This window comes from Physeter macrocephalus, chromosome 8 (genome assembly GCF_002837175.3).
Source record: "Physeter macrocephalus isolate SW-GA chromosome 8, ASM283717v5, whole genome shotgun sequence".
Lineage (NCBI taxonomy): Eukaryota > Metazoa > Chordata > Mammalia > Artiodactyla > Physeteridae > Physeter > Physeter macrocephalus.
This window is the reverse complement of record NC_041221.1, coordinates 42,979,240-42,991,705: the sequence shown is the minus strand read 5'-3', so window position 1 is coordinate 42,991,705 and position 12,466 is coordinate 42,979,240. Positions and strand designations below refer to the sequence as shown.

General features: G+C 39.2%; 1 protein-coding gene across 2 annotated transcripts in view; it reads left to right on the top strand.

Moving 5' to 3' along the window:
- Nucleotides 1-490: 490 nt before the first annotated feature.
- ZFR (zinc finger RNA binding protein) overlaps nucleotides 491-12,466 on the top strand; it is an 83,537-nt gene continuing 71,561 nt past the window's right edge. For both annotated transcript variants that reach the window (XM_024119386.3, XM_028492835.2), the window contains exons 1-2: nucleotides 491-618; nucleotides 919-1,018. In XM_024119386.3, the coding sequence (XP_023975154.1) occupies nucleotides 582-618; nucleotides 919-1,018 (137 nt within the window). In that variant the 5' untranslated portion in view covers nucleotides 491-581. The remainder of the gene's footprint in view (nucleotides 619-918; nucleotides 1,019-12,466) is intronic.

Here is a 12,466-nt window from a genome sequence, read left to right as displayed (position 1 = left end):
GGGTGGGTGCGGGTGGGAGAAGGGCCCAGAAGAGAAGTGCCCGGAAGGGGTATCCAACGCAATAGCACACCTGCCGTTCTTTTTCTCTTTCTCTTCTCCCCGTCTTTCCTTCTCCACTTTAAAGGCTAAGGACAAGAGCGGGGCTAATGCAAATTAGTCCAGCTCAAGTCCTGGTGAAAAGTGCACGATGGAGAAGGGCGAAAGGGAGAGAACAAATGCACACGCAAAAAAAGTGAAAGAAGTGAAAAGTAAGAAGAAAAGGCTGGCAGACGTCACTCTCTCGGGTCACTCTCCCCGACTCCCTCTCCCGGCCGGCGCGGCTCGGCTCGCCTTCGCCACCACCGCGGAGGAGGCCAAGCCCGCCTTTCCCGGAGGGCGTCCCAGGCCCGCCTCGGCCGAGGCCCGGCACGCGCCCGTCGGAGCCGCGAAGGCGGCGGGACTACAGCTCCCAGGGTGCCGAGCGTGGGGGCGCCTGCGCAGTGCGGCGGGAGGCGGCGGTCTGTTCTCCGCTGAGGAGGAGCGGGGCAGAGGAGGGAGGCAGCGGGTGAGAGTTCAGAGTTCAGCAGCAGCAGCCCGAGCCCATGATTCCCATATGCCCTGTAGTTTCTTTCACCTATGGTGAGTATAATGTGCCCCGTCGGGGTCCCCGCGTGGCCACTTTCCCGGCCCGGGGCGGCGGGGAGGCGCGGGGGGTTGGGGCAGGCTCTGGGGAGGAGGCGGCGGCCGCCACCGGGGCGTGCGAGTGAGTGAGGGAGTGCGAGGCGGGAGGGGGAGGCGGCGCGGCCGCGGCCCGGCCCGGCGAGGGTGGCTTCTCACGGAGCCTCTCTCTCTCTCTCTCTCCCCTTCCCTCCCTCGGCGTCTCTGCTCCTCCGCGCCTCTCCTCCCGCCATGGGACCCGACTCTCCGTGCCCGCCGCAGTGCCCAGCCGGCTGGGGGAAGATGCCAAAATGGCGACCGGCAACTACTTTGGATTCACCCACAGCGGGGCGGCGGCGGCGGCGGCTGCGGCCCAGTATAGGTAATGGCTCCCCGCCCTCTCCCTCCTCTCCCCCTGCTCGCCCCTCCGCCCGGATCCCGCCGACACGACGCCCACACGCCCGCCGCCCCCCCGCGGCCCCCGCCCCCGAGCGCAGGCCGGCGGCAGGCCGAGCCCCGCGGCCTCGCCCGGCCCGGGGCGGGCAGCGGCCCGATGGGGGCGGGAGACGCTGAGGCGGGGGGCCGCGGAGGGCCTCCCGGGCCTTTGGCGGCCCCGCAGCTAAAATGGCCTCCCGCGGCCTCGGAGCCGAGCCGCCACCTCCGCCGGGCTGGGAGGGAGGGAGTCGAGGCCGCGGCCCCTGCGGTGCCTCCGGTCCCCGCCCCCGCCGGGCCGGTCCCCACCTCAGATCCCCGCCCCCCACCTGGGAAAGGAGACGGTGGGCGAGGGCACCTTTCGGGGAGTGCCGAGTCGCGCCGCCGCCCGGGCACCGGTCCTCGCCCGGTGCTCCGGCCCCCGAGCCCAGATAACGTGTTGTTTTCTCGGGTGCCTTCTGCGTCCCGTGGTCTCCCCTGGCCCTCCACCCGGTCCCCGCAAACAGATTGTGCGTGTCATCGCATTCGTTTGGTTCCTTTAGTTCTCCCTTCGAGGAGAGAGGTAAACACACCAACCACCTGTGAATTGTGTAGCTGGTAGACTGGAAGAGAGGTGCGAAGTTTCTAGTGCTGATAAATGAGTCCACAGCTTTGTTCTAGCTGTTGCGTTTAGGCTCCAGGTAGGCCAGTAATTTCCCTTGGCGGGTCTTTCCCTCCAGGGAAATGAGAAGTGCAAGTGAGGTGCTGAGTTAGTGAAATGCACCCTATGAAATCTCTTACTTAAGGGAAGCTCTAATTTCTGAAGTTTCTGTAGTTCGTTATATATCTTATCAAAAGAAAGAAAAACACTAGATTCTGTTGTTGTTACTTTTGAGTCAGTCTGAGACAGTCTCTTCAGACTCAGGCTGTAAGCGTCAGGGCTCCTAAATGATCAATCAGCTTTGTATATATAGAGAGATTATATTAGATATCTGTGTACTAGGTAAATTAGCTATTGGTTAATAAATCCAGGTAGTTTTCTCACCTCATTCACTTCCGGCGGCGGGTTGTCTAATGGAAAGGACATCACTGGGAACCAGAAGACCTGGGTTCCAGTCTTTTTTGCTCCGGATTTTAATGACGTTGGGGACATCTCTTATTTGGTCTTTCATTTTCCTCATCTGTAAAATTGGGCTCTTTTTCGGTTAAAACTCGTAATTCTGAGGAACAGAGTTGCCATATTTCATGGAATTATAAGATACTATTTATTGTAAAGGAAGGGTATCATTATTTTATGTATCACTAAAAAAATCACTATCAGTTAAAATATGACTCAGTGCTTAAGACCCCATTGATTTTTAAGAGATGTTAAAATGTGTAAATGTGTTTTATTGATGAAATTAATATTCTACTAATTGTCAAATGCGTTGAACGCATGTGGCATTTTTTTACAAGTCTCTTTTACCTTAAAGCTTATTTCCAGAAAAAGAACTGAGATGACAAATTATTGGGGCATGATCTTGGGGCTTTTCAAACTTTAAAAAAATTCTTTGCTTACAAATTGTGATAATTAAACAACTAACAAAGTCTCAGCCACTTTAATAAAGAGCAAATAATTTTCGTGGAGAGTGAAAAATCAAGCCATTTTCTTTTTCTGGGAAACAAGATATAGCTAATCAGCACTGTGCCGTAAATCTACTGCTACCAAGTACTGTGTGTCCTACACAAGGCTGTATTTAACCATTTAAGTTTTAATTGTTTTACACAGTATTTTTCTGTTACTGTGGGCAGAGTGATAGATTTGTTGGATTATTAACTGTTTACTGAAAATGTAGTGGGTTTGTTCTTTGTGGCAGTTTTGAAATATTTTTTCGAATGCAAACCTATAGATAGAAATGAGGGGAAGAAATGCCAATTTAAAGATAATCATTTTTTGATCAAATATTTGCATGTATGTATTTTATCCCAGTATAGGAAGCTATTACAGAATTTCTGTACCTAGTTTTTCTTTGGCTTTGAATCTTACAAAGTTTCAGTAAACTGTAACAGCAATCCAAAGTATTAAATTGCTTGTTATATGTGTGTCTAATGAGAAAAGACTAGTATTTTGACATTACTTATTTACGCATGTATTGGCAAAACTAATTGTTAAGATGCTCTGTCCTTGTATATAACATACTATATAGAATTGTTTTTAATGGAAAGAAATCAGGTCCAATAATGCTAATACCTTGGTTCAAGGAAGATGAACAAATAGCATTAATAATAAAAGCATATGCAAAAAATGCAGTGATGGTGCTCATCTTTCTAACTGTCTAGAAATCATTAAAATGTAACTTTGAGACATGGAAGACCAAGGCTTACTTTGCAAAAAAAATTTTTTTTTTGAAGGATGTAAACTCAAGGAGATCTTAAACATTTACCTGTAGATTATGTGAATAGTTGCTTCACCTGTCATTGAGTACAGATAACTGAGAGTAACTATTCTAAGTCTAGATTTAATTCTGGTTCTTAGTTTTCTTGGTTACCACTATGTGAGGTATTTGATTAAAATTATTTTAAATTTAGACTTTCTTTTTGCTTGTTAATATTTGAGATTCATAATGGCATACTAAGTATCAAAGTTCTTTAAGAGATGTTGTAAAGATCTCTTATAAGTTCTACTCCTAATAACCTTTAGATAAACCAGGTTTTTCTTTTGTATAATACATATTAAATATTTCTGTCGTAAGCATTTATTCAGTCCTTGTGCTACACGTTCCATCACCTACTGATTGCTTTTCTTCCTGCTTCTGTATTTTTTTAAGGCTAGTAATTAAACCTATTGGCGCCATTTGCCACTATTGCAAATGTAATGTTTTCATTTTCTTACCTTTCATGTGCTTTTTTTCCCCTTGGCAGTGACGAAATCAGAAAGGTTTTAAGTATTAGTTATTGTGTTTATAAGTATATATTCCTGGTAGAATGTTAATTTGGGGTGTGTAGGACAAGGCAGATCTCAAGCATGATGAAAAAATAGGAATGGCTTCATGGCAGAAAGGGAACTTGGTTAGATAGGTACCTACTTCAGTAGAGTACCTTTTTTGTTTGAGAAGATATACTTAAAAACTTTTAGACATTAATTTTATAATAAATCTTGAAAAAATGATTTCAACAGTTGTAAGAACTTAGGGTAGCAAAGAATGTGAGAAAGATAATTCTCAGTGGAAAAAACTTTCTAATTAACAGTATCATAGGATCAAATCAGTTTTTTTGTCTCCTTCATTGGCAGTTTTACAGAAGTTCTCATAGGAGTTCTTCAGTTTTTGAAGGGGATTTGTGGCATAAACAAATATGCTGTGTATATGTAATATAAACTAAAGTAATCCCATTATATCCCACTATGAATAGGACATAACTTTTTCTTTGAGAGTTTTAAATAGCCAGTTTCTCGTATTCTTTAGAAAAGCCTTGGTCATACCGTTCTTGTCACCTTTCTATCCACTCAAGACGCTTGTCTGTTAACCTGCTTAACCTAAATGTTTAGCTTGTGCTTAAACTAATTTTCTTTGTTCTCTCTATAGCTCTTAGTGTATCATTGGTATCTGAATGTTATTCTACCTTCAATAAAGTTAGCTATTTAAAATAATCATTTGGCAACATATTTTTTTACCCTTTTAATATCTAGAATTAATTGAGTTCAAAAACTTTATAGAGTAATGATTGTATAAAGGTACAAAATAATTGCCTCCATATTCTTAGAATCTCAGCAAATGTTGTTAAATAATAAATGTTTAAGTGGATTTCGACTGGTGTCTGGACATTAGCTTAAATTAAGCATCTGTTAGTCAAAAGAAGGCATCTCATCTAGTGATTCTTGAGATGTCTTTAGGACATCTGTTCCTAAAGGATAAATATCTTTTCACATCACTAAGATAACTTGGGTAGGTTGATTGGGCAGTGAATCTTCCTTTTTTTCCTTCTCTTATTTGCTTTTTATTTGAATGTAGAGTTAAGAATATTGTATTTTGAAGGAAAGAATAAAAGTAACACTAGTAAGGTAGAAAGAAGTAATCACTAACTGAGATGGTGAGAAAACCAGGTGAACAGGTTTTTGAAACCGATCTTAGTTTAGTGATGGAAATTTACTGGCTCTACCAAAAAAAAATTTACTGCAACTGCTAATTATATCCGCTCTTCCATGGTTGAATCAGAGATCTTAGGATTCATATTGCATGAATGAATTTGAAATAATGAAAATTTTCTTTCCAAAAGGATTAGTGCTTTTACAATGATGATATATCCTGTGTGTGTTATTAATAGCCTTAAGAGTAGAATGAGGGAGAATAGCCCTGTATAGAATGCTTCAGGTGTATGCTTTACTGTGTTTTTATAACCTGCCTCACAGTATACTATAATGAAAAGGGCCTGAGCTAGTCAGACTTTGGATTTGAATCTCAACTCTATCTCTTTAGACACTTATGCAAGTCACCTAATCTTTCTACAACTCAGTTTCTTCAACTAACTTGCTTTGAGGTGAAGTTATTAAATATAAAACTTCCTAGCCTAGTGCTTGATTTTCAATAGGCATTTTACCAATGCTAGTTTTCTATAGAGATTTGTATAATAATACTAAAAGGGTTTTAAAAGCTCTCCTTAGTTGATGGCTATCATACACTTAATATATAAAGCTTCATAATCTCAAATGTTTTAAAAGTAGGTACTTGAATATCAATTGGAGGCCTCAGTTTCAATGTCAGTTTAATAGGGAACTCCAAGTTTTTAATTATTTGCAAGCAACATGTTACAATCAACAGACTAATATGAGAAATAATAAGAGTTCAAATTTTCTGGATCTAAGATCACTCCTGTTTCAGCAATGTTGAATTAGATTATCAAATTTCAAATAAGTCCTTTTTATATAGCCACAAAATCTGTTAAGTAGAAATAACACTAATTATGCAAAACACTTTAAGAAAAAAATACAATAGGCTAGAAAGGACATAAAAGAAGACAAATAATTGAAGATGGGCTGTGTTCATGCAGTGAAAAAAAATCAATACTATCAAGTTACCGATTTTCTCCTAAGTAGTCTATATGTTTAATGTAATTGCAATAAAAATCGCAACAGGCTTTTTGGGGTAACTTGATAAAGGAGTTCTCATGTTGATAGTGAAGAGAGTATTTGTCCAAAACTAGTCATGACAGTCTTGTAAGATATCATAAGGAAGGTCTTGTATTAGCAGGGACCAAAAGATGTTATTAAACAGGAAAATGTGGTATTGGTGGAGGGATAGACAAATAGATCATTGGCTTAAAATAGAGAGCCCAGAAATAGATGTATGCTTATGGGCAGTTGGATTAGAATATATAGCTGTTTAAATAGAGGTATTTGTCAAAAAAAGCAAATCAACCAAATTATTATTCAGAAGTACACCATCAGGATAATCAGAAGACAGTCCTTGGGCTTATAAATGTAGTAATTGACAAAGTATGTTAGAATTACTAGAATGAGATTAAAGGTGAGGAGTGCGCCAACAATATTGTCCTTGGCATCACTCTATCAGAATTAGGGTCGTTGTTCTGAGTATAACATTTCTTAGCGTTTTGAGAAAGCTGTGTGCAGTGCAGCTCTTAATTCATCCTTACAGAGGGTGAATTAATGAAGCAAAGAACACTGGGCTTTTTTTGTTGTTTTAGTATTAGTCTCCTCATGTAATATATACATTACAATACGTTCATAGGGAGTAACTTACAGTATGCATAGTCCCTGCTTTCAAGGAGTTTACACTCCTGGGGGATGAGGGTAGGGGCAGGTATACCTACAGGTAACTATGCCATGATAGCAATCATAACTGAGTTTTAATGAAATACTAAAATGGGGAATTGGAGGATTCTGACTATGGAGTTTGAGGTAGGCTTCATGGTCTTTAATTCTGAAAATGGAGGGAAGGTCATTTTAGACAAAATGTGTTGAGCCAAGATAGGAATGAATTAAATCCACCGCCCACTCCTCCCTGCTGCTGCGCTGCGTGGCATGCGGGATCTTAGTTCCCAGACCAGGGATTGAACCCGAGCCCTCGGCTGTGAAAGCGCAGAGTCCTAACCACTGGACTGCCAGGGAATTACCTGAATTAAATTCTTGATATGGTTGATAGTTGGTGGGTTCTGAAGTCAGACTAGCTGAGCTGAATCCAGGATCCCTCTACTATTTGTCGTGTGACATTGGGCAAACAGTCCTTTGGTACTTGAGTTTCTTCATCTATGAATTAGAGATAATACTAATAATTACCTCATGGGATTGAAATTTTAAAAAAATTCTCTGTCAAAGTATGGAATATATAAAAAGAACTGCACATATAATAAGAATATAGCTTGATGAAATGTCATAAGCTGGACACACCTGTATAACCAGCACCCAGATCAAAAAAACAACACTATCAGCATCCCTGGAGGCCTCTACAGTCTCTATTGTGATTTGAGAATTCAATGAGATAAAATTTGTAAAGTGCTCAGAATAGCCCCTGCATACATATATCTCCATCAATGTTAATATTATATTCAGCAGACATTTGGAAATGGAGCTCCATTTGGAGAAGAGGGATAAGGGTCGTAGTGTAAATCCGAATATCATCCATATGGTGGTGATCCACTGTTATAGGTGTGAGCATGGATGAAACCAGAGAAAGTACAGTGCCTGTCATACATCAAACATTTAGTAAACGTTTTTTGAATGAGTGGGGGAAAAAAATAGAACAGAGCCATGGTTACAAACTTGAGGGACATCTGTGTTTAAAGTAGGGCCAAAGAAAGAAGCAAATACTGGGACAGGGTCGGGGTGGGCAGAGAGCTGGGAGAATGTAGTGTTCATAAAAACGAAAAGAAGATGGAGTAATCAGCAATGTTAGGGCTTTAGAGAGGCTGGATAAAGGATTGATAGTTAGCAAGATCTTTGGTATAATTTTCATGGGCAGCCAGTATAGAAAAACTAGAATCTGATCGTTTGGAGCTACAGAAAGACAAGCATAAAATTTTGCATAAGATAGGTCTTGTAGTCTAATTTAGCATTCAAATGTTTTTGTTGCTGTTGTTGACGTGTGGTTGATTTACAGTGTTGTGTGAATTTCTGCTGTATAGCAAAGCGGCTCAGTTATACACACGTTTACATTCTTTTTCACATTCTTTTCCATTATGGTTTATCGCATAATGGATAAATGGATATTGAATGTAGTTCCCTGTGCTATACAGTTGTTTATCCACAAATAAATTCTTGAGGGTCCTAGAGGTTAAATGGGCTTAAAGTATTTGGAAGCACTGTTTTTGAAGATCAAATAAATGAAAATAAAATTTTTAATTCATTTTTTATTTCTGGGAAAAGATAATATATTGTATAAACTGCATTACATTGGTATGGTAGTCAGCATTAAATGGGTAGAAAACTTCCTTGAAAAGAGGTTTGAGGAAATCTGACACTTGATAGAAAAAAGAAAAACAGTAAGAAAGCCTTTTTTTTTTTTTTTTTTTGTGGTATGCGGGCCTCCCCCTGCTGCGGCCTCTCCCGCCGCGGAGCACAGGCTCCGGACGCGCAGGCCCAGCGGCCATGGCTCACGGGCCCAGCCGCTCCGCGGCACGTGGGATCCTCCCGGACCGGGGCGCGAACCCGGCTCCCCTGCATCGGCAGGCGGACGCGCAACCACTGCGCCACCAGGGAAGCCCAAGAAAGCCTTTTAAAAAGTAATCATAGATGAGGGCAAAGAATGATACGATTTATGAAGATGGCTTAATTGCTTCTCTCACTCCCCCAGTCCCACTCATCCCAAACCATTTTTTACTAAAAGCAGAATGGTCACTATAAAATGTAAATTTAATCCCAGCACTCTTCTGCTTAAAATCCTTCATTTGCTATCCATTACTTTCAGAATATCTGGTTATCCTAGCTCTGTATTTAGAGGATTTGGAGATCTTATTGTACAGGCTTTTAATTCCTTATTCACATGTATGAATCCAACAAATTCTGAAAACGCTGCTAGTAAGTTTGCAAAAAAAAAAAAAAACTTGACAGTAGAAACTAACATGAAGGGGGGGGCTATTTTTAGTTTTTATTTTCATCTCGGTGTGAATATTCATACCTTTCTCTGAAGAAATGTTAATACGTTTGAGACGTAATGAAAGATGTGCTTTTCTTGAGTATAGAAAGTTATAGAGCACTTTGGTTTAATTAATTTATGGTATCCATCAGCTTTAATTGTACCCAATAGTTTGTTTCTTTTTTGAGTAATTCTGTTTACAAATATTTACAAGGATTACCATTGCATGACTTTTTCTTTCTTAGAGGTCTTCCAAAGAAAACAATTTACTTATTTTTCAAAATGGAATAAAATTCATTTTTATCTTAATTACCATATGGATCCACTGAATCTTTTTTTATAAGTCTGAGATTTAGAGTATGGAATCTTAGTGATCTTATTTTTCTGTATCTTGAAACATTTTGCTATTTCATGATCCTAGGAATTATTTCCTCTTTACTCATCACTTATTCCCAACTATGTTAAAAGAAGACTAATACAATAGGAAAATGGTGTTGGAAGCACCTAGAACAGGGGTCCCCATCTCCCGGGCCGCGGACCGGTATCAGTCCTTGGCCTGTTAGGAACCGGGCCGCACAGCAGGAGGTGAGTGGCGGGCAAGCGAGCGAAGTTTTATCTGCTGCTCCCATTGCTCGCATTACTGCCTGAACCACCCCATCCCGTCCTTGGAAAAATTGTCTTCCACGAAACCAGTCCCTGGTGCCAAAAAGGTTGGGGACCACTGACCTAGAAGGATAGTACAATAGGGAAATAATTGGAGGATGTTGCATTGTCTAAAGTATTGCATCGTCTTTCAAGAAGGTATGAAAGAAAGGAGAGACGCTGTCTTTAATAGTTGGCTTTTAGTTTTCCTTCAACACAGTTGAGGAGTCAGAATTACTCATTCTCTGTTCATACTGGCAAAGAGAAGAAAGTTAACACAAGACGATATTTGACAACTCTTAGCTAAATTAGATGAATACAAAAATAGCACCACTCTAGACAAATGATAATGGTGAAATTGATTGTATAAGCAAAATCTCAGCCTAAGAGTCTATAGATACAATGTCCTAGATGATTTTTTTCAAACTGAAAAATCAGTGAGTGAATAATATTTAAGGATAAAAAAGGAAAGCAAGGTATTCTCATCTAGTTAACAGGAAGGACTTCATTATGTAATATTCTGTGACAAGTTCCAGAACATCCCATTTTGCTAAAAGTATATGTGGCAGAAATCTTTCATGTTTTGTGATGTTTGTGAACCAAAATTTACTCGATATGGTTCATTAGTGGACAGATGCTTAAGGCAGATATGTATACAAAGGTAGTTGGAAGGAAATAGATGGTGTAGAAATTAAAAGATTCTTTAGATCTTTGGATTTTAGATTCCAAAGCAAAAAACTGATAATGTTTTACAGTTATGGAGCAAAGTAGATGACCATCTCTCTTCAACAAAATATGAGCCATAAAACATTTCAAAACTTCTTTAAGCATTGCATTTTGACAATTCAAATGCAGGAAGATGAACCAAAAGTAATGGTAAGTTAGAACTCATTAGAGAAATATTTGAAATGTGGAATTAGCATTTATGGGATGGACATGTTCCATGTTCATGCATGAAAGTTCATGAGCAGTTATGTTCAGAGAACATGGTCCATTTTGTGTATATGTGGAATAAAAATTTGGGTTTACTGTACTTTGTATTTAAAATTTTCTAATAGTATTTTCATTATCCCTTATTCTTATGTAAATTGTCAAATGACCTCAAAAATACAGAAAATGTAAGAGGTCCAGTGGACCCAAATGATATTTCTCCTGGTATGTTGAGAGTTAAAAGATGTCAAGAAAACTGTCAATGGTTTTCATATGATATTTAACCACCCTCCCTCCCTTGTAGTCTGTCCATCTAATGAGTTGGTAGAAATTGTAGGATTAGTTAGTTATTTTATTTGTTCTAGTTTTTAAGAAGAAAATAGAGCCTGAATTTAAATTTCTTCTAAAATTCTACAATGATGCAGTTATTGTTTTACTAGCACTGTGAAGGTTAATGGGAGCATGACATTACAATAACAAGTTTAAGGAATATTTAAAGGTGGTTTGTCTTTGGGGTTATTCCGTGAGAAAGTTTAATTTTGCATCATTCTTAACATTATAAAATACTAAATGTAAAGATAAATTTGTCAGTGATTTTGTAGATACGTAAAATGCCATAATTTGACCTAGAAAAGTCCAACAATGTTGAGCATTAAATTTGGACTAATGGAAAGGTTAAATTGTGTTTTGTGTGCCAAGAGAAAGGCAGAAAAAAAAAGTTTTACCAGTTACTTTACCATTTTATGCAAAATTGAAACAAACACATACAAAGTATGTTTTCCAGGGGAGAAAAAGCATATTTAATAATGTAAGGACAGGAGCTGCCTACATTTTCTTGCCTGAGACTTGTTTCCCTCATGGCCTTTCAGAAATGAAACATTCCACATTTGTCCTATAGTGGTTCCTCTAGAAATTTAGCATATTTCACTTAGTCTAAAGTTAATCATTACCTTTATTCTCCTAAACAATACCAGGACTTAAAATGTTTTAACTTTGGTCAGTCCACTCCTGATTTTTGTGCTTTTGTTGTACTATATTTCAGATGTTCTTAACCACACAACCGTTGAACAAAATTGTTTTATATAGCTATTGAGTATTTAAATTTGCCTTCGTATTTACCACTTTTTTTATTATTATTTAACATTCATTCACTCTGAGATCACTTTCATTCTTCCTAAAGTAAATCTTTGAGAATGTCCTTTAATGTGGGTCTACTGATAACAATGTTTTTTTGGTTTTTCTTTCTTTTTTAATCTCAAAATATCTTCATTTCACCCTTCTCATTCTTGAGAAGTCATCACTTAGTTTCTAGGGATTTTTTTTCCTCAAGCTACTACTTGTGCTTCTCTCTTTTTGGTGTTTACAGTTTCACTCAGATGCGTCTTGGTGAGAATTCCTTATTTAATCCTACTTAGGGTTAGTTGGGGGCTCCTGGATCTGAGGATTGTTATATCACATTCTATTTAGATGTTTCCTCTCTCCCTTTTTCTTCCATTGCAACTCCAGTGAGTTGTAAGTTACCATTTTTTATTCTTTTCTCCTGGTCTTTTAACCTCTTTAATGTCTTTCTTTCATCTCTTTGTGTGCCTTCTGAGTAGTTTTTATAGATTTTTTTTTTTGCCAGCTATGTCTAATCAGTTACATAATGCCTTTCTGAGTTTCTGATTATAATTTTTATATACTGTATTTCATTTCTGGAAATTGTTTGTTTTTTTAATTCATCTGGTTGTTTTTTTTTTTTTTTTTTTTTTTTTTTTTTTTTTTGTGGTATGCGGGCCTCC